This window comes from Aythya fuligula, chromosome 1 (assembly GCF_009819795.1).
Source record: "Aythya fuligula isolate bAytFul2 chromosome 1, bAytFul2.pri, whole genome shotgun sequence".
Taxonomy (NCBI): domain Eukaryota; kingdom Metazoa; phylum Chordata; class Aves; order Anseriformes; family Anatidae; genus Aythya; species Aythya fuligula.
Genome location: NC_045559.1, coordinates 118,471,938 through 118,499,325, shown reverse-complemented (window position 1 = coordinate 118,499,325; position 27,388 = coordinate 118,471,938). Strand labels below are relative to the sequence as shown.

General features: G+C 46.8%; 1 protein-coding gene across 1 annotated transcript in view; it reads left to right on the top strand.

The window, feature by feature from the left end:
• The first annotated feature begins 313 nt into the window (after positions 1–313).
• The window catches only part of TSPAN7 (tetraspanin 7), an 82,339-nt gene continuing 55,264 nt past the window's right edge, over positions 314–27,388 (top strand). The window contains exon 1 of the mRNA XM_032189161.1: positions 314–445. Within this exon, the coding sequence (XP_032045052.1) occupies positions 365–445 (81 nt within the window). The 5' untranslated portion in view covers positions 314–364. The remainder of the gene's footprint in view (positions 446–27,388) is intronic.

The following is a 27,388-nucleotide window of genomic DNA, read 5'->3' as shown; positions in this document are numbered from 1 at the left end:
ACTCAACTACACCTCAGCCCAAGAGCTGCCATGTCGAGAGGCGGCAGGGGGCAGAGCCGGGGGTGTCAGGGGAAGAGCTGCGGGAGCCCTGCTCCCTCAGGCTCCGCTCGGAGCTCGTCCCCTCGCTGCGGGCAGTGTCTCCGGGAGACATTTTCTGCCTCAGGGCCATCCCTGGGGCCGTGTGTGGCCGCTCTCCCCCTGGCGGTGTGGCGGGGGCCGGCAGGGCGTTGCGGCGAGCAGCCGCACGGCGGGGCGAGCCGAGCGCTGAGCTCACCTCCCGCTGCCTCCGCCTCCCTCCCTCTCTCCTCCTCCTCCTCCCTTTCTCCTCCTCCCGCGCCCAGCCTGCAGCCGGGAGCTCAGTATTATGGCATCGAGGAGAATGGAGACCAAACCCGTCATAACGTGTCTGAAAACCCTCCTCATCATCTACTCCTTCGTCTTCTGGGTGAGTGCGGCGCGGCCGCGGTGCCGCCGCCCTCCCCTTCCCCATCCCTTTCCCCTTCTCCCCTCCCTATCCCCGGCAGCCCCCACCTGCCCCCCGGCCGCGTTTCCCCTCTCCTCGCCGCAAGGGGAGAGTCGCCAGCCCCCTTTCCTTCCCCTCGCCCCCCGTGGGTGCTTGCTGCACCCCTTTCCCAGCGTTTCATAACCCGCTCAGCCCGCCCCGGTGACCCAGATGCATTCACGGGGCGGCGGGGGGGATGCTGGCGGCGCCCCGGTCCGTGTGCCCGTAGGGATCGGGAGCTGCGATAACAAGGCAAACCTGAGCGGGTTTGCCGGCTGGCAGCAGGGCAGGGCTGGTTGTCTCCCAGCGTTTTGTCACGGCTTTGGTGCTGGGGGAGGCGGCAGTGGAGCAGGGTGACTCGGAGCTTCATCACGCTGCTCAGGAATTGATTCCCAACAAAGCCTCGCGGGCGCCTCGCCATGATACTTGACATCTTCTGTGACTCGTCCTGTTTGGCTCCATATCCTTCATCAAACAACAACAACAACAAAAAAAAACAACCACCAAACCAACCCAAAGTCATTGTGCGGAGCCATGCCCACGCTGCAGACCCCCTCTCCCCATGCACATTCAATACACCCCCCCCTTCCTCTGATCACACTTGTAGCCACGCAGTGCGCTGCTGGCTTTTGCCGTGGACATCCTTGCTGCCAGTCGCAGGTAGGCAGGCTGCTAAGTTTAGGCACGTTCCTCAAGGTGAGGATTCACCCTTCTGCATGCTCCGAGCCCGGCGGCTCTGCGAGAAGCCCCTCTCCTTCCAGCGAGGACGGAGCAGCTGCAGGAACTCCGGTGAATTCGTGGTCTCTTTACCAATGACGTCTCTTTAAAAGTGACCGCTGTTATCCATTACACCCCCTGAACAGAGGGCTGAAACCGTCGTGCCCGTTGAGCCAGCACATTTCATGAAGGCTAATCTCATTAAAAAAGAGAGAACGGTACGTGGAGCCAAGCAGCTGGCTGAGGGCATTTGCGCTGCGGGCTGTGCTGATGCCAGGCCAGGTTGACAGCTGGGACTGCGCAGGGTAAATAACACAGCTGAGCTCTGGTTTGGGCCACAGCAGTGTGCCTGTGCTGGTGGGATGCTCCTCTGCAAATCCCTTTCCTCTAAACAGGCTGTCAGGCTCCAGTGCACCCCGGTCTTCCCCAAGGGCATGGCCCACTGGTGGCTCTTGAGGGACTTAGAGCCTGACAGCTGTCAGTTTGTCTCCTTCCTCGAGCCTGGAGAAGGAGGAGGACAATGAACAGTTGGAGACAGAAACCTGCAAAAAAGAAGTGTTTTTTTTTCCATCGTGCTCTGTGGTGCATCTGTTTTCCCAGGGCACCGACCTAGGGGAGCCTACACAGATCTCAGTGGGAGAAGACAACAAAAGGCTTGGTAAAGATCAAGAGTAGTTGACAGCAGACCCCAAGTCTTCATCATGGGTCCTCCCTTTCAGCATGGGAGAACAAAAACTAATTCACATTTTTGGCCCCTTTTGGGGGTTTGAATCGACCCACTTAATATAAATTGGAGCAGGCTCCATCTATTGCCAGGAGTCCAGCAGAAACATGGTGTTCTCTGTCTGTATCCTATTTTTCTTTTCACAGGCAAGTTTGGGAGCTGGGGGATGTGTAGCACTGTCTCAGTCCCCCCTCAGTTATTTTCTGGAGGGCCCTTTTTATTCTCACACGCTACTGGCTCCAGAGCCAGAGTAACTCAAACTTGGTCTCAGTGAATTCTCAAAGCTGAAACTATGGGAAAGGCTCAACAAAAGGAGCTATGTTAAAATTTGATTTCTTGGATTTATCCAGACACTGGAAGCAAAACAAACCAGAGCTGCAAAATGGCTGGTCTGTAGAATTTTTCACCTGACAGCTTCCCCATGTTTTTGGGGGAGGTCGTAAGCCAGTTTCTGCAGGAGAAAGTCCCGCGTTTCGTACACGTTTCGAGGAGCTCCCTGTTGTCTCTTGCTGGGGGATGGAGTTGCAGTGTAACACACGGAGGAGAGCGGTCCCGTGGCAGGGAGGTACGTGCAGGGGGAGCCCTTCGGGTGCCTGGCCGGGTGGCTGTGGACTGTGGCACGAGGGGACCAGGAGGGAAGGCTCCTCTTTGAATCCAGGCAAGCTGCTTCGAAACGCCGAAAAGGAACTCTCCGTGTTGTCACAGAGTATGAAAGAGGGAAATCTGTGTGTGCGCAGATTGTGCCTATCATGAGCAATAGTTTGTCAGGGTTAAATCCGAGCTGCCTTTTTCTATCAGTGGGTGAGATGTATGTCGCTGAAGGCTTTTAGTGGAGGCATTAAATGAGGCTTCGCTGACTACATGGGAGCTGCAGGGTGGTAATGAGGAGACGCAGCTTATTCATGTTTCGTACTGCGTAGCTTGTTCATTTCCAAATGGGTTTTATTTAACAGTATTTGTTATTTTGATAGCCTTCTCTCTTCTCCCTCGCCGTATTTCCCAACTTCTTCCCATAAATGTATCAACATGGTAGAAAAATTCCATAAACAGAGATAACAAGCTTTTTATGTCCTCGTATGTATTGTTATTCATAGTACACATTAAATGCCTAGGGTTACTGCTTTTGCTCCTTAAGGGACGTAGTAATAAAAATTCAACAGCCATTTTTTTCCTAATCAGAATGCTGTACTGAACACATCTGGTTTGGAACCAGTAGATTAAAAAAGGCAGTAAAAACACTGCTTGGTTGTTAGCTATTTATTTTTTTTTCCTTTTGGGTATCATAAATTGCTTGCATAGAAATCTGAGATATCACCTGCCTTATTTTTAGGGGAAGGTGAATTTTGGGTTAGAATTCAAAGTGTATTTCCTATATGGGAATGAAATGCTTAAACCTTTTATTTATCTAGTTCTTAAATGGACTGATGTCTTAAAATGTATGTATTCTTAGTATTTCATTGCAAAGGCTTTGGAATATATTTTGTTATTAAATTAACAGCCTGCCTCACAGTGTTTTGGGAAGGAGCTTTAGGCATGCATCCCCTGGTCCTTAAAGTCATACCTCTGCAGAAAATGGTTTTCTTCTTGTACACAAATCTTATTGTTGTCCCAAACAGACCCCGTAGCAAGGTGATTAGCTTCTGATTTTAGGTCCTGTGAGACACTTGGCGCTCGAGTGAGTGCTTTGTTCGTACTGCTCTGCTGGTATGGGGGATTCTTGAGGTTAATTAACGCAATAAGAGCATGCAAGGAGAGTTCCCATTCAGATATTTTGCAGGGCGGTTCACTGATTGGAAGAGCATCTTCAGGCCAAGATCAATGTTTGAGATACTAAATCGGGTTCTTAGAACTCGTTCTGCCCTTTGAAATGTGATAGAATTGAGACTAAAGAATCTATTTGCAAAACAGCAATTTAGTTTTCCTAGTTCTTACTGCTTGGAAAATGGACCCGTGAGTCCTTGTACCTCCCTGTGGAGGTGACAGGAGAGTCATGGAAGGATGCTCCCTGCTGTCACAGGGGCTTGGGGGATTTTATCTGAAAGAGCAGCCCCTGCATCTCCCTCTTCTCGCAGGCTTCCCAGAAAAGGAGGTCAGCAGTGGGGGGGTGGGAGCATCTTCGTCATTCCCTCCACATCCACCAGGGCTGGCAGCAGCCCTGGGGCCATCCTCACCACTCCTTGTCAGCCTCTGGGGCTTCTCTGGCACCGCTGCAATGACCGGGTCCTCACGCTGCAGTGGTTTGGAGGAGGAGGAGGTGGCATTCGCGTGTGGTTTCGGGAGCTCAAAGGCGTTTCGTGGGAAATGCCCGACGAAGATTGAGCGTGATGGCCTGCTCTGTAATGCGAATTTATGGCTGAATTGCTGACCCATCTTCAAATACAGCGGTTCAGACTGTTCATTATAATATGGCATTAACTTTGTGTGTCCCTTTGAGTTACTGGTGGCATTAGTCATCTTTACTGTGAATGTCCAGCTGGGTTACTAGGATTACCAGTTTTCTCCCCAGAACTTTTTTTTCGGTGCTTCTGTGTTGGTTTGTGCATGTATCCAGTCTTTTTAATCTCCCTCATCATGCTTATATTTTTTCTTTTATTTATTTTTTAATTACTTGAACAGTTATAAAGGAGGTATCCTGGGAAATGTTTTAGCTTTCCCATGTAGTTTAGATTGCTGTGTCTTTTGGTGGTTCAGTTTCCTGCAAAGCTGCTCTACTTTTTGAGAGAAATTTCATTTTTTTGTATGTATTTATCTGAAATCCAGGAAAATCACTCTTTCAAAAATGCACATTATCCGCAGGTTGATGGATTTGAAGTGCTCTGTTGTTTGGGCACAAACCTCATGCAGTTGCCTCCCTAATTCGGTTGTTTCCCATTCCATTCACATAATGACATACATGAAAGATTAAAGATAATGGTGTTTTCTTGTCAGCACAGCCTAAGGTGATTTCTGTTGGTTAAATAAATAACTAGATTTAAAAAAAAAAAAAAAGGCTAGATGGTGTTTAGAAACATAGCTCCAGAGTCAGCTTTCTAGGTTCCCTTTTGGGGTACTCATCCAGCTTGTTTTAGCTTTAGGGTTTGGGGTGGGTTTTTCTTCTTTTTATTGAACCTGTAGCATAAAAAACCCTTAATTGTGGTCCAACCTGAGAGCCATGCTAGCATGACAACTCTGGTAAGTGAGAGTAAATAGAAAAGACAAAGTTGTGACTTAGGCTTGGACTCTGCAAGAAGTGCCATGGCTGCATCAGGTGATGCCTGGGTGAGAGGGCTTTGGGAGGAGGTTGCTGGGCCTCCAGACCTAATGTCCTTCTCCTTCTTGGCAGAGAATTGCTTTTCCATGTTTAGTTGATTATATTTGGGAACAGATCCTTTGCAAATCCATGTAGTTTTTCCATTGCTGCTGCCTGTTCATGTTCTGAAAATGTATGTGTGGTGCAAATTAGTATTATACAAAAATGTAATTTAGCTTTGCTTGGCTAAATGGTCCTTCTTACCTTGCTGTCTTTGTAACTCTGATGCTGTCTTGATGAGCTACCTGCTACACCTTGATCCTGGAGTTCGTATCTGGACAGTTCTCTAGTTTGGGCATGGTAACTGTTATGCATGATAGATCAGTTTGGACTGGTGAATAGGGATAGTGCTTGACTTGAAGTGTTTACAGTATATTTCGGAAGACACAGGATGAATTCATAAACAAGCAATGGCAGAAGTCCTTGCTCTTTTGCAGGTGATGGGGTAGGGGTGCTACAGAGTACTGCTATCTGTGTAACAAACACTTCTGCTGCTTACTGCTCAAAGCAAAAATGGCTGTATGGTCTAAATAGCTTCTATATTAATTCTAGGGAAGAGTGCTCAGGAGGTTTTGTTGGTACTTTTTGGTCAAGAAAGCAATAGAGTCCTTTCTTTTTGGATGCTGGTTCGTTCCTGACTTGCTTGTCAAGGAAATGGAGGCAATTATCGTAGATAAACCTAGGGAATTTAAAATGGATCCAAGAATCTGATTTGATCTCTCATTATGTGACTGTTTATCAATTCTCTGTGCTGTAAGGGAAGTAAATTAGATTACCTGGTACTGTTAGTTGTCTCCATCCCTGGATTTTTATCATCGTTTCTTCTGTTGTTGCAACTGTCCTACAAATTTATGTGCAAATGAGTTAATAGATGAATATCTAGAGAGGCTGTTTGTGCATGTGAACTTGTAGAAACATCTCCTTCAGTCTTCCACGTGCTTTTAAGTCCAATGCGATGTGTTACAGAGATGCTGGCTTTACTGTAGTACTTACTGAATCTGTTCGTCATCCACCAAATCTGTGGGTGAAAATCTTGTTGACCTCAGCGCATTGCAAACCTCAAATGTTTAGAAGGATACTCCAGAGGAGACTGTAGGGAGCAGATGACAGGTACTGTAAAGCCATTTTTATTTGCATAGTGCCATTTCTTTAGGCTTATCAGTATTAATTAGTATTTAATCATCTCTCAGAGAACAAATCCTTCGTATCTGTGGAGCAGGCCTCTTTCCTGTTTTAGCTCTCGTTCACCACAGTGGGCAGATGGCTTGCATGTTCTGCAGAGGGTGCCTTTATAGCAGTTCTGGGTTATGAGAGCGAAGCATTTACATTTCTTGTGTACTAAAGGGCCTCTGAAGCACAGTACGAAGCATGGCATGCTTCTGTCTTGCTGGATTATCGTTATTTCGTAGCGGAGCTGCTTCTTTGAGCTCTGGGAGTAGGCCACAGGACTTTTAGGAGCTGCAATAAAAGAACCCAAGAGATGCTGTTAATATGCTGTTAATATTAATTTTGCTGTAATTTCCCTGTCACATTTTGCAAGATGTTTTCCAGATGTTCTTCTTCCATATATATAGTTCTGGGGAAAGTACTAAAATCCTTAAAATGAGCGAGTGCCCCCCCTTCCCTCCCTTCCTGTGGCATGATGAGGTGCCGGACTTACTCTGCAAAAGGCTGTGGATCCTGGGAGCAGACCTGAGGTGAAATTTGGTGTGTGTGTGTGTGTGTGATGTAGCAGAGGATGAGAGGGAAGGAGAGGGTGAAACCCTGTGAACATCACAAGAAGAGGAGCACTTACATTTCCCTAAAACTGGAAAGTGCAGAACCTCCCCCGATAATCCCCTGGGCTCGAATGCCTTTGGATAGGAACAGGCAGCTCAGGTCTGCTGATGCCAGGGGATTGCAGTTAGCAGTGAAACCAACAAGTTCCTCAGGATCGTGTTCCTGACCAGATTATAAGTACCGCATCAGAGGAAATAGTACACGGAAGCAGAAAATTGTGCTAAATTCCTCCAGCAAAGTATGTTTACAGCTGATCCCCAGTACGCTAGAAATTACTCTTATTGCAAGGACCTAAATGCATTGCCTGCAACTGAAGTTTCAGCTTGACTGTGCTGATTTAATCCTTCGGTAACTTTTGAAGATGTTTATTATTTGGACAGAGTTTCCAATGGGTTGCTCTCTGGCAGGGACTTTGAGGTGTTTAGAAGAATCCTTTCAGCGTTTTTGGCAACAGAATATGAAAAAAAGCAGTCATCTTTGTCAGTTTTTATAAAAATAAATGGGAGCTGTATTAAAACTTGAAATCTTTGATGGAAGTAGTTCTCTCAGAGATGGAACCTGTCTGTGACAAAAGACCTAACCCCCAAAAAATCTTCAAAGAAGCAAGAAGTTCCAGAACATTCCAGACAATGATGACATTCTTCTTTGGACCTCGACTTTAAACTTAGGCCATTTTTATAGGATCACCAATTGTCACGGGATGTGTCTAATCAGTCCAACGAGGCAGAACCGAGGCTTGCCCTTTTGATGATGTGAGGAGCTCCTTTGCTTCAAAGACATGGCTGGGGCTGGGGCCTGGGGCCCAAACCAGAGAGGCGGGTCCCATAGCAGCCATGGAGACTGCAGGCCTCAGGCAGTCCGCAACTATGTATGCCAGCGATTTTGTGCATGTTTGAAGGACAATGTGAAAGGTCAGATGCTCTACTCTGACCCCACTAAAGCAAAGGTGAAGGGCATTATGCGTACTTCATGGAAACAGGTGTGGAGGAACTCCAAAAGCTACGTGTGATTGAGGATGAGTGCAGATTTCCAGTATGGTGGAAGTGTGTGCGTGGGGAAATGTCCCATGCTTTCTGTTTTGTTCCCTCATAATGCCTCGGCGAAAGGGTTTTCATTACAATTTGCTGTGGCCACCACCGCATCAGAAGACAAAACACCAGAAATCTGTCAGAAAAATTGCAGCTTCTGTTAGGGTGAGATACAAGAGGTGAAGATACAAGAATAGGTTAAGATACAAGAGAGGACGCTTTCCAGGCAAGTAGTAACAGAAGGAAAGATGGGCACTCAATCCTTCTGTATGCTGTTCACTTCAATAGTACTTAACATCTAAATGGCTCTAATTATGCTTGCAATTGTAACATAATTAAGTGCATGTCACTTCTGTCTCCCTTTGAAAACAAACAAGAAACCAAAATACCAGTGAGTTAGCCTCAAGATGTTGAAGTTCAGCCTGATTTCTGCTTCTCAACGACGTGGTCATTTTTGCTGTTGCAGCTGCCCTGTGCTACATGTGGTAGTTCCTGCTCTGTGGCGTGCATTGATTGCAGTGTGTGGTTACATTTACCTGTAAAATTTATGTCTGATAGGAACCCAACAACTGATATTATTGTATGTTTGGAGGTGTGTTTTTTTACCTCCTCTCTGTTTACGATTCACAGATATTGTTTTTTTTAAGTCAATTGATGCAGATGCAGTTTGCAGTTGCTAGCTGATGTTGAGATCAGCTTCCATGTTGTCTGGGACTGAGCTTCTCTTTCTTGTATGCTTGAGGAAAAGTTGCTGAGTTAAAGTATGCAGGCAAAATGACGTAAAGGCTTAAATTGATCTCCTTAATCCCAGAGCAGCTTACAGGCCATCTATGCCTCACCTACAGACTTCTAGTCACATGCAAGTGCAGTTTAAAGACTCGTGGGGAAGGAATCAGGATCCCAGGACGCCGGGGAGCTGGCTGTCAGGAGTGGTTCGGTATTGTTTCATGGAGCATACAGGCCAAGCCCAAATTTATTCCTTGCTCCCTGTTCTCATAAAGCAAGGAGCGATGCAGAGGGGTTGGATCAGGATGTACTGACAGAAGGTCACACCTTTCAAGAGGGAAAAAAATGTGGTTTGCAGGGACGGCATTACTGGTTTATTTTTGTCAAGGTTGGTAAGATCAAGGCAGCCTCTCTAGGAGGCAGCTAGGTCTTACTGTGTTTGCTGGGCATGCGTGGCACCTCTGCAGTGCTCTAGAGTGTTTGAGCAGCCTTTTGCTGGTAGGATGGTATACGATGGTGCTTCTTTGCCTGCAGGCTTGTAGGTAAATGCTTTCTTACGGGAAAATGTTCTTTTTCAAGTCTTTTCCCTTTGTTCCTGCTACTTCAGAGCGATGCTTTTGCTGTGCAGTGTGCATCCTTGGCTGTGCTGACCAGGGCAGGTGTGTGAGATGGGATGAGATGGTCCCTGCATCAGCCCAGGGGTGAGCAAGCAGCCCCTGGACCTCAGCAGTCCCATGGTACTTGCCATCCTGTGGAGTGGCAAGCTGCAAGAGATGTGCCAGGCAAGCAGAGCCTGGTCGTAAATGGAGTGTCGCATCCCACAATTATGTTTTTTTATTTTATTTTACTGTTTCAGCTGAAACCAGCAACAAAAATAAAACCTCCCACTTCCCTGCGTTTTGTGTTTTGTAGGCAACAGCTCCTTGCTTGCTTTTGTGAAACGTAGTTGTGCTTAAAATAGATATGTCTGTGGGAGAGAGAGTTTTCAGCTGGTGAAATTGTCCAAAATGATACGGAAAAGTTGCCTCAGTTTCTGAGAGCTGGCATGATATACTTGCAGTACTTTTGCAGAGAGACATATACTCTTGAGCTTAAAACACGCTCGGTCCCTGTTGTACCGAAACCTGAGCATGTTGCTCCATAGCTATTTTTTAACAGAAGTATCAGATTTAAAGTATTCCCTCCCCCCTCAGTCATTGACCTCAGATTGCCAAGGGACCAGAAAGGATTCATCCCTGCACCCTGAAGGATATCCAGTATTAAAGTAAGGAGCCAGGCCGTTTCCTAGAACAGTGCAGTCCCAAAGTGATCAAGAATGCAGCTGAGCTGCAACCACGAAGTTGATTTATTCTTCTAATTTCATGAAATGTTGGGCTTTGCTGTTTCATGCCCGGTGTTAGACCAAAATGACTTCCTATTTTTTCCCAGCACTGCTGAATATATAAAATGCATAACACGGCAGGCCTACACGTCTGAAGGATATCAGGAAGAATTTCAAAATTCTGTGCTGTGTCTTTGCTTTTAGGCAAACGTTCAAGCTGGTAATGATAGAAGAACCACCTCATTAACGAGAAACAGACAGTTAACCATTTTTGCTTCTAGCACCATTCCCCATCGGGCCAGTTGTACACCCAAGCCAGAGTTTGGTTAGCAGTAACATTTGCCTTCTGAAAGCGTATTTGCTCTGTATCTGGTACTAGTGCTGTACTGGTAAGCAGAAGCATATGATGTGAAATGACATTTTAGGAATTAAATCAGCTGAGGCTGATGACTGTGTGTGGGTAGACGGAGGCTTGTCCATATGAAAAGTGTAAAATATCTCGCAAGGTCATCTTGCTCTGCTTAAAATCAGTGGGAACCATATATGAGCAGACTGTCCTACGTGGTTAGCTGATTGTTTTTAAAACTCTCTCATGGTTAATATTCAGGTATGGAGAAACAGAATGTTCTTCTCACTTGGATACCACAGAGTTCCCATAACTCACTCCTGCTCCTTTTCTTTTGTTCTTCTTTTTTTTTTTTTTTTTTTCCCCTCAAAATAAAGTGGGTAACAGTGATCTTAGTGATCTTAAACCTGCAGTGCCATTGGTACCTGCTCTGTTCCTAACTCAGACTATTTTGCCATATCTGTGTGGTTTCTGAGGACCATAAAACTTCTCTGTCCTGCTGTCCATTGCTCGTGAGGATGACGTGGAAGTCACAAAGCCATGTAGAGGGAAGATAACATCACACATTTAAATCAAAGGAGGCTCATTAGTTTAGGAGTTGTGGCAGTAGCACACCAAAGTTTGAAGGTATTTGTCCATAAAATAGTCAGTGGTTTCTCAGTTAAGGCCCATCTGCCAAAGCCAACCTTGATTAGTAAATTGCAGCAGACAGCCTGTGGCTTGTCATGGCTTCACTCAAGGATCAATGGCAGAGTCAGAGTTGGGGTTGGGAGGTTTTTATTGCTTTTTCTTGTGCTGGATATCAAAGCAGGATAAACCTTTTTTATTTTTCCCTTTAACTGTCAAGATGGAAGACTTGTTAAGTTCTACCTTACGTCTCTAGACTTGTTTCGTTTGCCCTTCAGTTTTTCAGCACAGCACCATTCTGCAAGAAGATGTGGGCTTCTCCAGGGTGGTGTTTCCACTGGAGCTTAGATGGACCCCAAAGGAGGTAGAATTGTGTGTAAAATATGGCAACTTCAATAAAACCAAAGCCTAAACTAAAAAACGCGAGAGCAAAATACTCAATCTGTAGATGTGTTGATGAGACAGTGTGCTGCGGGATCACGCACGAGTCAGCTGGTAGATGAATAAATGCTGAGTATTATGACCAGAATCAGAGGGCATGGCAGAGTGCACATTGTTTGGATTAAAATCAGAAGAAAAAAAAAAACAATGGAGCCTGGCTGCTCCTGTTAGGTTAATTATTTTTATATTTATTTTGTCTACTGTTGTTCTTAAGAGGCATTGGGTAATTATTTAGGGGAAAACTAAATCTTCAGATTTATTTTCCACGGGTAGTACGTGAAAAATAACAGTTGTTCTGCCCATTTTATTGAAGGAGACACTGATGCAAGTCAAGCAAGATGTCTAAGGAACAGTTTGGCAGTCAAACTGGGCACCATTTTAAATCAGTTATTTTAAGCCCCTGACTGTAATCATTATTAATAGTAGGGCTCACTTTGACGTCTTACTTCAATTGCTGGAATAGCGAGTTGAAATAAAAATTGAATTTTCCCTGCTGTTAAGGTAGCTTGTAGAGTACAGGGAGTATTTCTGAGAAGCCTAATGAATAGTGCTTGCAGAAAGAAATTATTGGATGGAGCAGTTGGCTGTATCAGAGCTATGAAATGGCAGGCTGCGATGCTTCTTTATTCTGAAGCCACGTACGGGATGCACTGCAACCAGCACATCGGGTTGCTCAGGGTGTTGGGAGAGGGAGCAGAGCCACCAGTTGCTTGGGAAGGATGCAGGCACCTCTCCTGCCCTCACGCCTTGGGCAGGGTGGCTTCCTTCAGGGAAATAAGTGCGCATTTCTGTCAATGGATATCCGCCTCTAATTTGGAAGGTGATTTGGCTGGTGAGTAAAAAGGATTTGTTGACACGCTCACCCCAAAGGAAGGAAACGGTGTGCTAACTTAGGAACGTCCTCATCCTCACCGCGCTCAGTGTCTGTGATCTGTGATCTCCGTGGTATGTACCAAGTGTGGCAAGCAGGATCGAGTTTAAGCGTCGACCTCAGAACAAGCTAGTTTGCTTATTTTTACCTCCCTGTGGGCATCAATGGAGAAGGATTTTGCTAACGTGGAGCTCTGCGTAAAGACCAGCACGCAGAATTTTGTGATTTGTGGATTTTGCCACAGATTTTCTCAGGGAGATTGCCAAGTGCTCCTAGGAATTGGACTGACTTCTTAACTAATTTGTCTCTAATTTACTTGTGAAATGGATGCTATGACAACTGTGAAGACTTCTTGGCAGTTTTCTTAGCTGAATTTTAATCGGACGGCTACAACGTGCAGTCTGCTTGGGGATGGCAGCTCTCTGGAGTCTGCTCTGGTGCAGGAAAAGTGCATTAGCACCTCCTTGGGCTCAGGCTGAGTTGTGCTGGTACAGACAGAGTCAGGTTCCCAAGCTGCCACTGAAAACCAGAATAGATTGTGAGGGGAAGGGTGTCGGATAAGTTACTACTCAGAGGAAGCACTTGGCTTGGGGATTTCTTCAAGGAGAAGTGAGTTTGTGCTGAGAGCCTGCTCTGTAGCCTATACTATAGCTCTTTGCTTTCTCCCACACCCACAGTGAGGCCTGTCTGGAAGAAATGAACGCTCAATACCTTTGGTTTTATGTCAGAGTTAATTAAGGTTTTTAACTATCCGCAGGTTGAGGTGTATTCTGCTGTTTGGTGCTAGTGGTGTCAGGGCGGCAGCTGATGGAAAGCACTGATCGTTCATCCTATTACTCATTTTGAAGCTGAGCAGGCTTGGGTGAACGGCAGGCTCTTTTTCTTCTGACGGCCCCTTCCTCCACCGCCACAGCTTTATCCTAATGTCTCTTGTAATGGCTATTGCTAGGTTGGATGGACAGAGAGCAGAGCAGGATAGTTTAGATCACGCACCCTTTTGTTCTTATCTTCTGTGGGCTGGTGAACATGGGTTCAGCAGGGACTCTATTTTGCAAAAGGTCATTAATTCCTCTGGTATTCCTGCATCTTACCATCTAAAAAAGGGAATTGTTAGGTAAGCTCCAGCATGATTTCTGTTTCCTACTTCTCCTCCATGAGTGGTATCAGGTAGAGAATGAGACTGGCCTGTGCCTTAGTTCCTAGTCTCTTATCTTTTATCACCTCGCTTGGCATGGTTTAAATTGCCCTTTCCAAATGGGTAAATTACGAGCTGCTCTTACTGTAATTTAGGCAAGGCTTTGTAATAGCATTTCTGCTGGCAGTTTAAGTCGTCCTTTTCACATAAGTGGTACCAATCTTGTATTTAGCAGGGCTGCCTGCTAAGTGGTAGCAGATGGCCCATGCTAGCTAGGACAGGGAGGATCGTGAGGGTGGGAGCCACTGTTGTCTACATGTGCGTTTTGGATCTCTGCATGAGCGTCTCACAGGAGGGAACACAACTCCGCTGGAATCGGGGGCATCTGATCTGTGGTGTTCTTTATTCCAGCTCTTGGCATGTTCGAGAATTAATGGATGCGGTTCGCGTTGGGCTGTATCAGTAATATCGAAATTATATCCCTGCTTGGAAGAAATTGCTGTGCTTGCTGTTTTCCCCCCTTTTCGGCTTATCCTGTAATCAAAAGTCCTGTGTGACAACGTAAGTACACAGAGCAGAGCAGTCAGTGCCATTATGTAATCTCACTTCCATTTGCGCCATACCACATGATAGCCTGAAATGTAGTAACTGATGAAAAGCTGCAGGAGAAAAAAAAAAAAAAAACAGAATTAGTCATAGATGTTTTGGACCAATTTTCCCGCTTCTAGCCTGGCTTGTGCACTGAAATGCTTAGATACCGTAGCGGGCAAAGGGTGAAAGAGGAAAGGGGGATGTGTCAAAGAGTGATTTCTTCTTAACGTGGGGCAGGCAGCACCGTCCACACTCTGAGGTGGCTTTCTGGTGTAGCTGTAGGTGCATCTGTAATGGGGCAGGGGAAAAGAGCAGATGAAGAAAGCTGCGATCTTAAACACAGTCTGCTGAGGTAATCTTTGGGTCTGCTGAGGTCTCCGAGGCTTCCTTTGCCAAAACCACTAAATTTACAGCTTGCTTTGTGTACGGTGCTATGTTGCTTGCTTGCGAAGGAGGGGTGTTACCAGGCAAAGGCTGAGAGGAAGGCCTAGATGTGGCCTTCTGATTGAGGTTTGGTAGATCAGGCCTTTCTGAGGGCTCTGACAGTATATTTCTTAACTAACATCTATCCCCTCTTGAAACTAAGAAACCAAATCTCTGTGAGGGAGGTGGCTGTCCTTTTTCATTTTATTCTGTCCTCCTCCTGAATCAAAACCCTTTTCCTTCCCTCTGGGTGGACAGAGGCTGAGCAGCCCTTGCTTCATGCGTGGTGACCAGAGCTTACGTCAACTATGGGATAATGTAATGCCCTGGCTTCTTTTCCCTACAGGAGGGTGATAACCCTTAGTAGATAAAATACATGAAAAGTGTCCAGGCAGTGATGCTGAAGGTGGTCCTGTCAGGATTAGACCTGTTCCTTGGGCGGCTGGGTGAGGGGAAGACACTTCACCTCGGCTTGGACTGGAAGCATTTCTCTCTCTCGTTTTGGGTTATGAAAGTTGTACTTTCGTTGCTTGAGTCTAGGGTAAAGCCAAATTCTGTGTGGGTTCACTCAGAAGTTTTTCTGGTTATTCAAGAAGCAGAGAGACAAGTGGTATACTTGGGCCCTCTTACCAAATTAACGCGAGGCCTTTTGGAAACACGCTTCCCTCCACTTAAAGCACCTTTTGCCTTATGTGGTGTTAAAGTCATCACAAAGGTAATTAAAGCCTTCTTTGGGCCATTCTGTGTTTGTGAACTGGCTTTCTTCTGCAGAAGGCTGTTTGCCTTGAGGCAGTCACTTCAGCTTATAGAAATGAATAGCTCCCAGGACTCAAGTGACCATATTGTCTTCTGAGTTTTCAAGGAAGGGCTGAGATACTTCAGAAGTTTCTCTTTGGGGTGATTTCAGGATTCCACCACAAAGATTTATTCTGTTTTCTTCCCAAACCTGATTGCTTGTGCTAACAAGTCTTTTCTCCACATGTTCAGCATTAGAAAGTCAGAAGGGATCTGCTCACGGTGGACTAAGAGCCCTTCCGTAGCGTGACAGGAGTCACGCTGGCAATGCTGTCACAAAAATTACCATGTTTAAAGGTATTTCCATATGCTTTCACTTTAACATTGCTAGTCTGAAGCTGAAGGTCATTTCAAGGCTCATTCTGTTGGAAGAAAAGTACCCTTCATTAGAAGTGTTACCATCTTGGACATCAGCAATACAACTGCGTGGCCTTCTCCAAAGCCCTGTTTCTGGGTACAGCCTTTGGAGAGTAATTCTGTGCTAGTCTGTTAGTTTGGCAGAAATTAACTGTAATGTAAGGAAGATCCAAATCCGAAAGGAATCAGGACTGCAAAGCCCAGATCTCTGCAAAGACAGCTGAGCAACCTCTGAGCTCGACCTGTCCTCCAAGCACAGTGTAGGAGTGTTCAAAGGCACCCAGATCATGGAAGAAACACGGTCAGGATTAAAGACATGCTCTTCCTTGCTTCTCGGGAGGACTCGTTGGCTGTATACCAGGGATGCACAGGTTTGTCTGTGTTGTTTCCAGACGTACAGCAGCTCCACGTTGCTGCACTGTGTGCACTGTGGGTGTGCTCTAAGTATCCTCGCTAATCTAAGCTCTCCAAAATGTTTGAACCTCTGGTTTTCTCTGAAGGCATCTCATAGACGGTGTGGTCTATGGTGTGGTGAAGTGATATTCAGCCATTTGGAGAGACGTGTTATTCATACATATATTGATACACATACTTACTTCTCCTGATGAGCAAATCATTCTATAATTTATATAATCAGCCAGAGGACATTTATTTATTTATTGCAATTTATTCCGAATCTCTCAATTAGTGTTTGACACCAAGCAGGTGAATTGCTGTTCACACTGTGAATTTATTTTTGCTCACAAATCGACCAAGCTGAGAACTGCAGTAAGTTTGCCTCTTCCTGGGATAGCCAGAACTGCTGCAAGGATATTTGCTGAGCAGTGAACTTAAATGTTTGCCCAGTCACATGCCCTGCATTTGCACCCGTGGTCTCATTAGTGGAGATGGAGCTAGAATTGCATGGTCGGTCTTTCAGGGGAAGAAGAGGTGAGTTTATCCTCGCTTGCTCCAGGAGCTCCTCAATACATGACTGTGCAAAATGGTCAAATGCACTTGCCCTTGGTGGAGGTTACAGCTGAGTCTTTTCTGTCTCTTTTATTCTCTGTTAGCTGTGTGATAGATCCATGGCATGCCTTCTGGAGAACAGCAAGGAAGGGAGCACCAGCTTTTATACCCAAGCTGCTGAAGGGATAAAAGTATTTAATGGCAACTCTCCCTTGCACTTCTTCCTTAAGCTCTGCTCTTGAGAAGTACCTCATTAATTTGCTAGTGGCCTTCCAACCTTTCTTCCCAGCTGAGAAAGGAGAGGGTAGAGGGTCCCTAACAAACGAATTTCGGTTCGGTCAGGTGTCTCCTGAGCAGTCAGAAGTGTATTCTTTCCCTCCTTGTTGCAGCTGGGTGATCAGGAGCTGGATGGGGAGGAAGGTGCTTTCCTCTTGTGCCATACGCTAGCTTGGGTGCTGGGGATAAAATCTGTTCTTGATGGACATGAAAAGCTACCTAGGAAACGATGGTAAAGGCTGTGTACATTACATAGATTCGTGATTTAACCACCACCTTCCTCCCAATGCTTAACTCCAGAGTTTAACTGCAGTGCCTTCCCTTTTCAAAGAGCTGTATGTATATTAGAAGGTGACTGGCAAAAAGATCTTTGTCGTAATGCTTCGACCTCGCGTGTCAGCCTTTCTGGTAGATGGAAATTGGCAGGTTCCTTTCGTGTGGTCTGCCTAACGAGCACTGCGAGAGGAGAAGGCAGTTCATTACCTGTTTGGGAAGGAGAATATCGGTGTCATAACACCACCCATCGCTGATCTTTCCTCTAGCTCACTGGTGAGTGTACTGCAATGAACTGTCTACCTGCCTTTGAGACTGGCAAGAAAAGCACAGGATAGCTGTAAAGTGTAAAGATTTGCGCTTGCTTTCTGCTGTGGACGTTCACATTCCTGATGCATTCAAATTCAAGTTTGAGCTAGGCAAAACTTTGGGCAGAGGATGCCTGTGAAGACAGAAGGTTTTATTTCAAATATTATTTTTATTTGCTTTGTATTTCAGCAAACAGTACGTGAAAGGTGATTCATCTAGAAAAATGGGAAGAATTGAGGTAACTTGACCTGTGATGACATAGAAAGATACTTGGTGGAGGAAGAGCCCTGGCATCACTTATTTTGAAGCTCTCTTTATGAAGTGCCATAGTTACTCAGAATATTGTGCTCCTGAAATTTTTGTCTTTGTTCCTGACATGTCTGTCGGTGTTTCTAAAGCACACCGGGGCTACACCTTTGGGTTTCAGGAATGGAAAGACAAATGGTAAGCAGTTTGCCCTGAAAGATCAAATAATAAAATGGTATTCTTGTGTATGTCTAACTTAAATAATAATAAAATCAACAATAATAACACTGAAAATCCTAAAGTTGCTCTGAATCTGTTACTGTGGGTGCCTCTAGCTTGCGTTCTGGTCGAACAAAGCAGCAAAGCGTTGATTGTGTTCTTCAATCTTCTCTCCAGCCAGGAGGCAGGTTTACAGCCCCACCAGTATGATCTGGTCTCTCTTTCCCAGGTAACAGGTAGCTTGTGTGTAAGGATTCCCATTCCTGCCTTCGTGTAGCTGGGTTTCTGGTGCTGCTCGCCTGTTGATATTCTCATTTAAAATCAATCACTTCTGGCCCCCATCTAAGTCTGTCTGACAGCCCAGGAGCCAGAGCTCTCACTGGAGCCTATTTTCCCCGTGGCTCTGCCCCAGTTTGAGGTTTATGGAAAGCTACTGGTCGGAGTGGGGGGGCTCACCAGCCTCTTGGCCGCTGCTGATGGCTGGCTGTGCGTGTGCCGGCTGTGCTCAGCTGCGCCGGGCAGGGCGGCTGTGTGCAGCGGAGGCTTAGCCGCCAGAGAAAGGAGATTTATGTGGATGCTGAATAGGACAACCACGCTAAATCCATCCTGTGCCAGCTGCATCTTGGATTTGTAATGCTCTGCTAATGAGGCCGCAGTTATTTACTGTGCAGGCTGAGCGCGGCAGCCGCTCCTCCTGCGCACCTGCGGTGGGCGCAGGCGCCGAGGTGCTCTGCTCCTGGGTGCCCTGCTCAGCGCTGCTCTCCTGCATTTTGCCCTTGGGATGCATTTGTCTTATTTTTAACAGGAAAAAAAAAATCGGTGTGCTCGTGCTGGGGAAATGGAGCCTTTAATGCCGTCCCAAAGCCCGAGGACCCCCAGTTTCCAATTAGCTCCACAGGTGTGGAGGCTCCGGGATGTGCTGAGGCACCCACGGCTTCACCATCGCTCAGGCTGATTGCTCACGGTCAGCAGGGTTGTGCTGACAGCCCCGCACTGCTTCAGAGCCCTGGTGCTCATAAACTTTCTTTGTGCTCGGCTTGTTTATCGGCTTTGTCCCCTGAAATGATGGTTCATTTGCGGATAATTTCCTCCTCGGGTGAGCTACCCCCATCAAGTTTAAAGTTGTCTATTTTTAAAATGCCAGCTGCCTCCCGCATAAAGAAGCCACGGCTGATGTACCGGTGCCTGCAATGCATTATTCAAAGTCCTTTTTTCGCCTCCCTCCTCTAAAGAGCTTCATTAATATTGCAGCAGTGGCTGCGATTCTCTGCGAGGGGGCTCCCTGCCTTTCACCACTTGACACCCCTATGTTTTGGCGTGTAGCAGCCACGCTTGCATTTTGAGCTACCTTTGAGGGAGCCAGCTCATCGTTTTCGGGATGAAGTGGCTCCGAAAAGAGGCGTTGACCTTGGGATCGGTGCTCAGCAGATATTTGGTCCTCCCCGATTCTTCCTGCAGCCTCAGCGCGGGGTGGGGATGGAGGGGCTGCTTTTGTGAGCCGAGCTCGTGCTCCATCACACGGGCTGCTCCTTCTCTCCTAGCCCAGAGGGGAAGTAGGAAAGGGGATTTGAAAAGGAGAGTCCAAACGGGTTGGATTTCTTTACTTAAAGATTGACTTATTAAGGGTTTCGTACTTAAATATTAACTCCTTTAGCACCGATTTCAAAATCACGCTACGCACTTCCTCTGTATGAAGTACAAAATCTGCTGAGCTTTTGAGAACAAACACAGTGGTTTCCTCACCTGAGGTCCCGGTGGAAAATAAGTACCAGGCAGGTCGGGGAAAAACGTTTTCGGCTTTAAAGGAGAAAGATTGAGACAAAAATCACCAGCCATTCCAAAGAGCAGCTTTCCCAATCCCTAGGGATCTTTCTTATTTCCTTCAAAAGCGGAGCAGGGCCTCGCTGTCAGCACAGCGTCTGAGGGTGCAGGGGGTGAGCTTGGTTGGAAATTGGGGAGCCAAGCTTGGGCAAACGTCAGGTGTAGCCTGCGCTGGGGAAGCCAAACGCTGTGTTTTTGGGTGTTTGTAAGACTGTAATGCTGATTTAAGAGAGCGGAAAGCTAATCTGTTAATTGCGTGTTCTGTCAGCTTGTTCCTCAGTGCCAGCGCCCCTGAGTCACCGCCGATCAGCCCAGCCTTCCTTCCTGCACGTGGCACAGGTTTCCATTGTGAATTTTTGCCACGGCTCGATCTACACGGGCTGGAAACTGAACCGTGGTTGTTTAAACCTGTGCAGATGTAAGCGTGGGCTGTGGCCTAGCCCGCGTGGGTAAAATTGCCTCTTTTGTGGGAAGCGCGTTCGGAGAGCAGAGCTGGCTCAGGTTTCCTTCTGGGAGCATCCATCGTGCTTCTGCGAGCCCTAGAGAGTCACACTGCTGCTGTGCGAAGCGTTGGGGTGGCACACTGCAAGTGACTGAGGTGCAGCACCTACATTTTTAATTTTTTTTTCACATACTTGCCCTGGTGTGGCCAGGCATCGGTGCAGTCCTGCCCCTCTTCACACCAAGATGTTGTGAGGGGAAGCGAACGGGAGGCTCAAAACTGTAACTCAAAAATAAATAAAATAAAGATTAAAGAATAAAACTTGGCCTTTTCTGCAGCAGGGGAGGTGTTAGGGCTGCCTTCCACCCCTTACAAGAGCATCAGCAAAACAGCGCGCGTGATTTTGCTAAGCCTGTGCTTAGCTACCTGAATGAAGAGATCAGCTGCTGACAGTTTCTCCAAAATAAGAAAAAATAAATAAATAGATAAAACAGAGACTTTCCTGCAGGCTTTTCAGTACCTCCTGAAAGGGCACATTTCAGCAGTACAAAAAGAAATGGCTCTTTCTGCTGAGTACACCGGCAGCGCTATGAGTACATACTAAATTAGTTCTTGGGCATGAAATTAAGCTGCCGGGGCTCCTTATCTCTGCTAATAGCAGAAATTCAAAGGCTGTCTTCCCCCTTTCGTCATCTGTTCTTTTAACCCTCGCTTTCCCCTTCTTGCTTTCAGATCCGAACTGGTTTAAAATTGGCACACACGGACCTCGTGGGCAGGCAGTCGAGATTATCCCAGACTGTCTGGCCCTTGTGTGCTCAGGCTGTGCGCCTCTTCGCACAGGTTGTTTGCAGTGACCCAGCTGTGGTGGTGTGCAGGGGCAGGCTGGTTTTGAGGATGGGTTTTCTGATCTTCCTTTCTCTCCCCTCACCCTCTTCCTGATGCACAACCATCGCTGACTCCCTGTGTGCACAGCTCCTTTCTCTTCTCTGCGTGTGGGAAGCTCTGTGCACCTTTGTTGCCTTCAGGTTATGGAGACAGCTGGTGAAACGTAGTTTGTGAGCTTTGCTTAAAAACTGCTGCGTGAAGTATTAAAACACTAGATTATTTTAAAAAATTATTCCTTAGTTACTAAGAAAAAGACAACTACTGACGCTTCTAGAAAACCAATCCATTAAACAAGCGGGGAACCCAACTGTACAGCTAGGGAGAAAGAAAAATTTGCTGTTTTTGCTAACCATGCCTCTTTCCTGGTCCGTTTGGTTGCCGGGCATCCTTCCCGTGCCTCTCTTTTCCCAGGGGATGTGGGGGAAGAGGTTTTGGCAGGTGACCCCAGCAGCACTCTGGAGGACAGGGCAGGCTCTAAGGCCACATCCAGTGCTGGCTGCTGCCCGGGGGTGCTCTGCTTGTCCCCATCCAGGTAGCAAACGGGGTGCTTTGAAGGGGACTCGGAGATACTCTGACACCTTCTTGCTTAAGAAATTGCTTCCCTTTGCAAAAGCTGCCTGGATTTCTCGCAGTTCTCCCCGACCACAGCAACCTTGGCCACTGGCCGTGTGACTGCCGATGTCTCTGTGTTTTGCTGTTTCTCCTGAGAAGCACGGGATGCAGGCCTTTGGCTCAGGGCACTGAGCTTGCCTGTCAGGAGGAGGGCAGCACTGCTGCATGGGCTCCGTGCCGCGTGCTTTTTGGCAAATTTGCTGCCTTGGTTGTGGTGGGGAGGGAAGAGAGAGGGTGGGCAGCCTTAGAAAGCTGCGCTAACGCCTAGCTGGAAAGTACCATTTATCCTCTGCACTCTTCTGCAACACCAAACCTGCTGGCATGATTTGTCCTCATGTGACTAGTCCCATTAACTTTAATGGCTTGCTTAATCAAGTCCTCACATTATTCTACCCTTCACTGTGTTTCACTTCTCATTCTTGTCCATGCCTCTGAGGAGCGGCGTATGCTGCTTTGCCTGGGGACCAACCCATTCCAGGTGATGCCGATCCACTTCTCATGGCCATTTGAGAATGTATTTTGCCTTAAACAACCTCTGGAAACATGCATTGCACTGTAATTAATTTCAGGGTTCATATTTCTGTTTTCAGGCACTGTCAGCACCAGTAAAACAATAAGGATTGAGACCAGGAGAAGATTTGAGTAATGGGCGCCCAGCACTGGCGAATAATGGGAATGCTGGCCCTAGTCCAGGAGAAATGTGACCCAGTAAACTTCTTAAGACTGTTCAATTGCTCTCTTTATTATGCAGGAGCAAGCAGGCTGTATACAGAATGAATGGCATTTTCTTAACTGCTGCCAAAGGAAACATTTTCGACACCGTATGTAATAATTTTCTCCACTTCGGCGTCTCAGCTCGCAGCAGAAGAGATCTGCTCCACGCCTTTTCACAGGGGTGATTTGTAATGGTGCAGCTTGAACTAAACGGAGGTGTACGGGGACCCGTCCCGAGTGTTTTTCCTCCTGCAAGCATAATAACAACTCAATCTGTGCAGTGTCCTGCAATGGGATTTCAGTAGTTGTACAGATCAGGAGTGAAATGACACGGGATGAAAATATTTTTAAAAGAAAGCAGCGTTGTTTCTTTACAAAAACAACTCCTGCATATAATTATTTGGTTATTTCAGTATATTTATCTTTTACAACTTCATATGTGACTCTTGCAGATTTTCCTGGCACTCTGACAGCCTGAGCTTCCCCTGCGCCCAGACTATATTTTTCCCCCAAGCTTCTAAAATTGCGTTAGTGGGGTTTTCTTCTTCTTTTTTTTTAATCAAAATTTGTTGTTTTTTTTTATGCTTCATAGGTCACAATGCTCACACTTGTGTGTACAACCCATCTGCACACAGAACAAGAATATGCAGGGTTCATTAGTCAGAGAGGGTGAATGGCTTGAAATGTTTAATTAAAGAAAAAAACACAAAAGGCCCAGTGAATCAGATGCTCGCACAGTAATAGAGGTGCGGAGAAAAAAAAAAAAAAAACAACAACAACAAAAAAAGCACAAAACCAAAACCAAAAACCTCTGCAAATGATATGCTGTTTGAAATGTAGGGTCTCTTACTTGCTCTCAGTTAGTTCCCACCAATGTCTTTCTGCAAGGAAGACCAGTCAGCAAAATATATGTCAACCTCAACTTTGTATTTCGTATGGAAATTCAGTTATTTCGCGTTAACGGTAGACTTTTTGTCCTTGATCTATTTTAAAGTGAGGCACTTCTGGCGTTTACAATGCACCTTTGTTTAGGAATTAAATGCACAAATCTTTTCAAACAGTGGCAGGGCACTCTTGTCTTAGAGCTGCAGTGTAAGAAAAGTCCATCACCACTATGTTTTTACAGAGTCAAACTTGGGAAATCCTTGCTAATTAGCACTTGCAATATTAAAAAAAAAAAAAAAAAAAAAAAAAAAGCACTCAGGGAAACTAAAGGGTTCATTTATCTAGCTGCTGCTGTAAAACTCTGGTGTATTTTTAAACCTCCCCTGATGATCCATGTTTCTCGTGAGCTTCGCACTGGTAGAGGAGTCGAGCAGAGCAGAGGTTATTTCAGATAATTACAGGGCGATGTGCTAGCTTGAAATGGAGGCTGAGGAGCGACCGAGCACTGCTGCCTGCTCTGCCCGTAGCCCGTTTTGTGCGTGCGTGTCCGTAGCCGTATCTGTCGGTAGGTTTTGAGGTTGTGTGCAGCCTCATAGGGTGGCGTTTGTCTGCGGGCCTCCCTCTTGCTCTGTTTGGGAGCAGTGTGCTCCGGACAATGCAGGCACTGTCTCTGTGCTGTGAGCCGAACGGGTGGCTGGGGAAGGGGGCTGAGATGTTACACTGGCCTGTCAGCGAGGCTCAGCATTTGTATTCTGGTCAGGGGGCTAGCCACTGAGGCAGGGACCGGCCAGCATGCCCTCCTTACAAGATCCTTTCCCTGCTCTGATCTTTCCTCGGACTGGTTTGCCTCAGCGAACCCCTCAAGGCGTAGCTGTTCCTGCAGCACCTAGGTTGGGTTTAGACAAAGAAGAAATTCAATCTTTTGTCTAAAATAGAGTTTACGGTACCTATAAACCTGCAGGCTGCTTTGGGGCTTTTCTTTTGTGCGTTAAGTGTGGGAGCACGGCCTGGTGCGGGGCTGCTGCTGCTTCAGCCTCTGAGGGGACGGTGCCTGCTCCTGGATCTCCTCAGTGCAAAGTGCACGAGCCGCTTTTGTTTTAAATGAAAGGAGCTGTTCGTGCTCTCAGCCCAAAGGGCCGTATATCTGTGACTCGAGGGGCTAATACACTGTGTTTTTCCTGAAGTGATGCAGCGCTGCGGCCTCAGCGGCGTGGGAGGCGAGGCGCAGGCGAAGCGCAGTGTCCTCGCCTGCTCTGCTGCCTGAGGCAGCGGCAGCCCGCAGGGAGGGGGAAGGATGCTGTAGCAGGATGAGGTAATCCTGCACGCCAGCTCTCGCCTGTCTTCCTGTTAAAAGTCTTCTGGCAATGCTTTGCAGTTTTCAGGATGGTGAAGGGTGCTGTCACCCTTTCTTGCTTGGACTGCGGCAGTTCCCCGTGATGGGGACTGCTAATGCAGCCCACCTCCATCACAGGGGAGACCCCTGGATGATAGGTACCCTGGTTCTCTGTGCTGACAGGGTCTCATCTCCTGTCAATCCATGGTCAAGGTAAAGCTCGACGGCTCCAGCTCGCACCCCCATCACACAAGCCGTCCCCACCAGCGAGAGAAGGGCCTGGCTGTTATGGTGCTGGCTCTCGCCTGGGCTGCTCTCCACAAGCTGGTGTGATTTCTGTCCCCTCTGTCCTCTCTGCAGCTCCCTTTTGCCCTCTGCCCTCGAGGATTCCTGTCTGAAGGCCAGATCAAACAGTCACCCTGGGAAGAAAACACAGAACAGAGAAAAGGCCATTTTGGAGGGGCTTGCAGGGCATATATCAGGTCAGATCAGTCTGTGATGGAGACAGAGCAGAAAACACGACGTTGCAAGAGCAAATGCCATTCACTGAGGCAAAGCCCCTGGCTGTTTCTGATGGCTTCAGGGCCACCTGCACAGCTACCTGCAAACCCTCTCTGTGGATAAACTCCTGTGTGCTGCGAGCTGTTTTGGACGAGGATGATCAGAATGAGGTGGCTGGGCACTGGCTTGACCATTTGCCTGAGCCTGATTAGGAGCGGGACAAAGCAGCCCCTGTCTTGGCATCCCAGGGAGCACCAGGCCATGAGGGAAGATGCCTGTTCCTTGTACTGGACTGCTAATTTCCTCTGAGGCTCCCCTTGTCTGTCTGCCCGGCCTGTGAGACAAAGATCTAATTCTGGCTTTAGAGAAACACAGGTCGAGTCAAAACTCCTGGATATATTCCTAAAGGAAGCTGTCTCATTTGCCCTACTTCCCCAGTCCTTTTGCTATACATTGAACTAAAAGACAGCCTCCCTAAAACATTCTCCTGACTGCAAGTTTTCAAGTTCCTTTAGGGTGATCCTGCCACCTCTTCCTAATGCCTAGACTACTGTCTAGCTTCAGCCTCTGATGCAGATGTCAGCATGTTCCCAATTATTGTGTCAACGTCCCCGAGAGAAGCCATCTCCAGTCAAACAAATCTGTACAGATGAACATAGCAAAGTGGTGTTTCAATGCCACTAAGGGCTTCTTCCAGCTGACATTGCATTTGTTCCTAAAGTCAGTTCCAGTGGAATTTCTCTTTTTTTTCTTTTCTCCCCTCTTTTTTCTCCTTTCTCTGTTCCTTTCTCCTAGAGCCATTTCAGGGAAGAGAAGCCACATATCTTATGTCAGCATCTGAGACACGGCTAAATGGGAATTCACGAGTTTTCTGGTGGCTATTGTTCAGCTAACGTTGCATGCCGTTTTTGGCAGAAATCTTGTCCATGGGTTCATCTATCGGAGGAGAGGGGCTCTCTGAATGTGTTTTGCTTGGGATGTTCACATTTAAAAGTTTGCCTTTCTTCCACTTTAGAGCTAGCTGCTGAGCTGCCTGGCAGGCTGCATAAATCCTGTTGTAATATATTTGTTGGCTTTATTACACTGAAAAACAGGAAAGCGTCTCTGTGCTTCTGAAAATGTTCTGTTATGAAAAAATTTTGCCAGATTCAGCCCATCTTTTATTGCCGTACGAAGTTTCCAGAATAATAATGGACACTGACTTCCACATATTTAGATTTCTCCAATTAGAAAATATCTCTGCGCTCTGCAGTAGGGGAATTTTATGGGCCTTCCTCGCCCTACCATCCCCAAAGAGGTTGGAATGAATGCCGTAAAGTAAGAAAGTGAGAAATAAAAGTGTGGGTGGGTGTGTAAGGAATCCTGACTGCAGTGAGTGTGGACGGACAGGCACCGGGGGCTGCCTGGGTCCTGCCTGAGGGCTGTCAGTGGTCTGAAGGACCGATGAGATCGACTCGGTTCCCCTGTTAGTCCACAGAAATAAACTTTGGGGTAAGCCCATCTGTCCATCCTGTGCTGATATCTAGCATGGAAAAGGGATCGTAGCGCAAGAGCTCTCCAGTGGTGAGTGACCAGAGATGAGCTGTGCTGTCCCTGCTGGGAAGAAGGAAGAAAACCCAGCAAACCAAGCAGCTGAATTTCAGCGTGTGGTCACTTCTCTGATGTTCAAATCCTGTGAACACAAAGGTGGAAGCAGACCCCCAGACCTGAAACATGATCTGAAAGGTTATGCTTTTCCTTCCTGCAAGAAGTTAGGACCGATGGTACAGCAAAGATAGGACATAAACTGTTCCTCTCCAGTAGCGTCCTAAATGGTGTTGTAGAAAAAAAAGAAAAGTGTGTGTGTGTGCTCAAGAGCCAGGGCTGATGATACAGTTCTCAGACAAGGTTTACTCTAAATATATGTTGACATCCCATGTAGGCTAACCTCAGTAAGAGCCCTGAAGCAGATTGAGGTGTTTTGTTCCCTTATGTAGTAAAGGATGCAGCTGAAATCCTTTAAGAAGAGGAATCTGAAGTCCATCTGAGACCTCCTGTGCAGGTGTTGTAGAGCATCTCTTTGTGGCCAGCTGCACTGATTGGGAAATAGGTAGAATTGAAAGCATCTGAGCAAGGCTCTGCCCAGCCACTGAAGAGCATTTCCCTGGCACAGTCTCCTGTGTCCTAAAGCACACACCAAGCATGGCCATTTTTAGGGTAATTTCTCTCCATTGGCTCTGCTGGGAGATGAGGGTGGTGCTGGTCTGAAATTT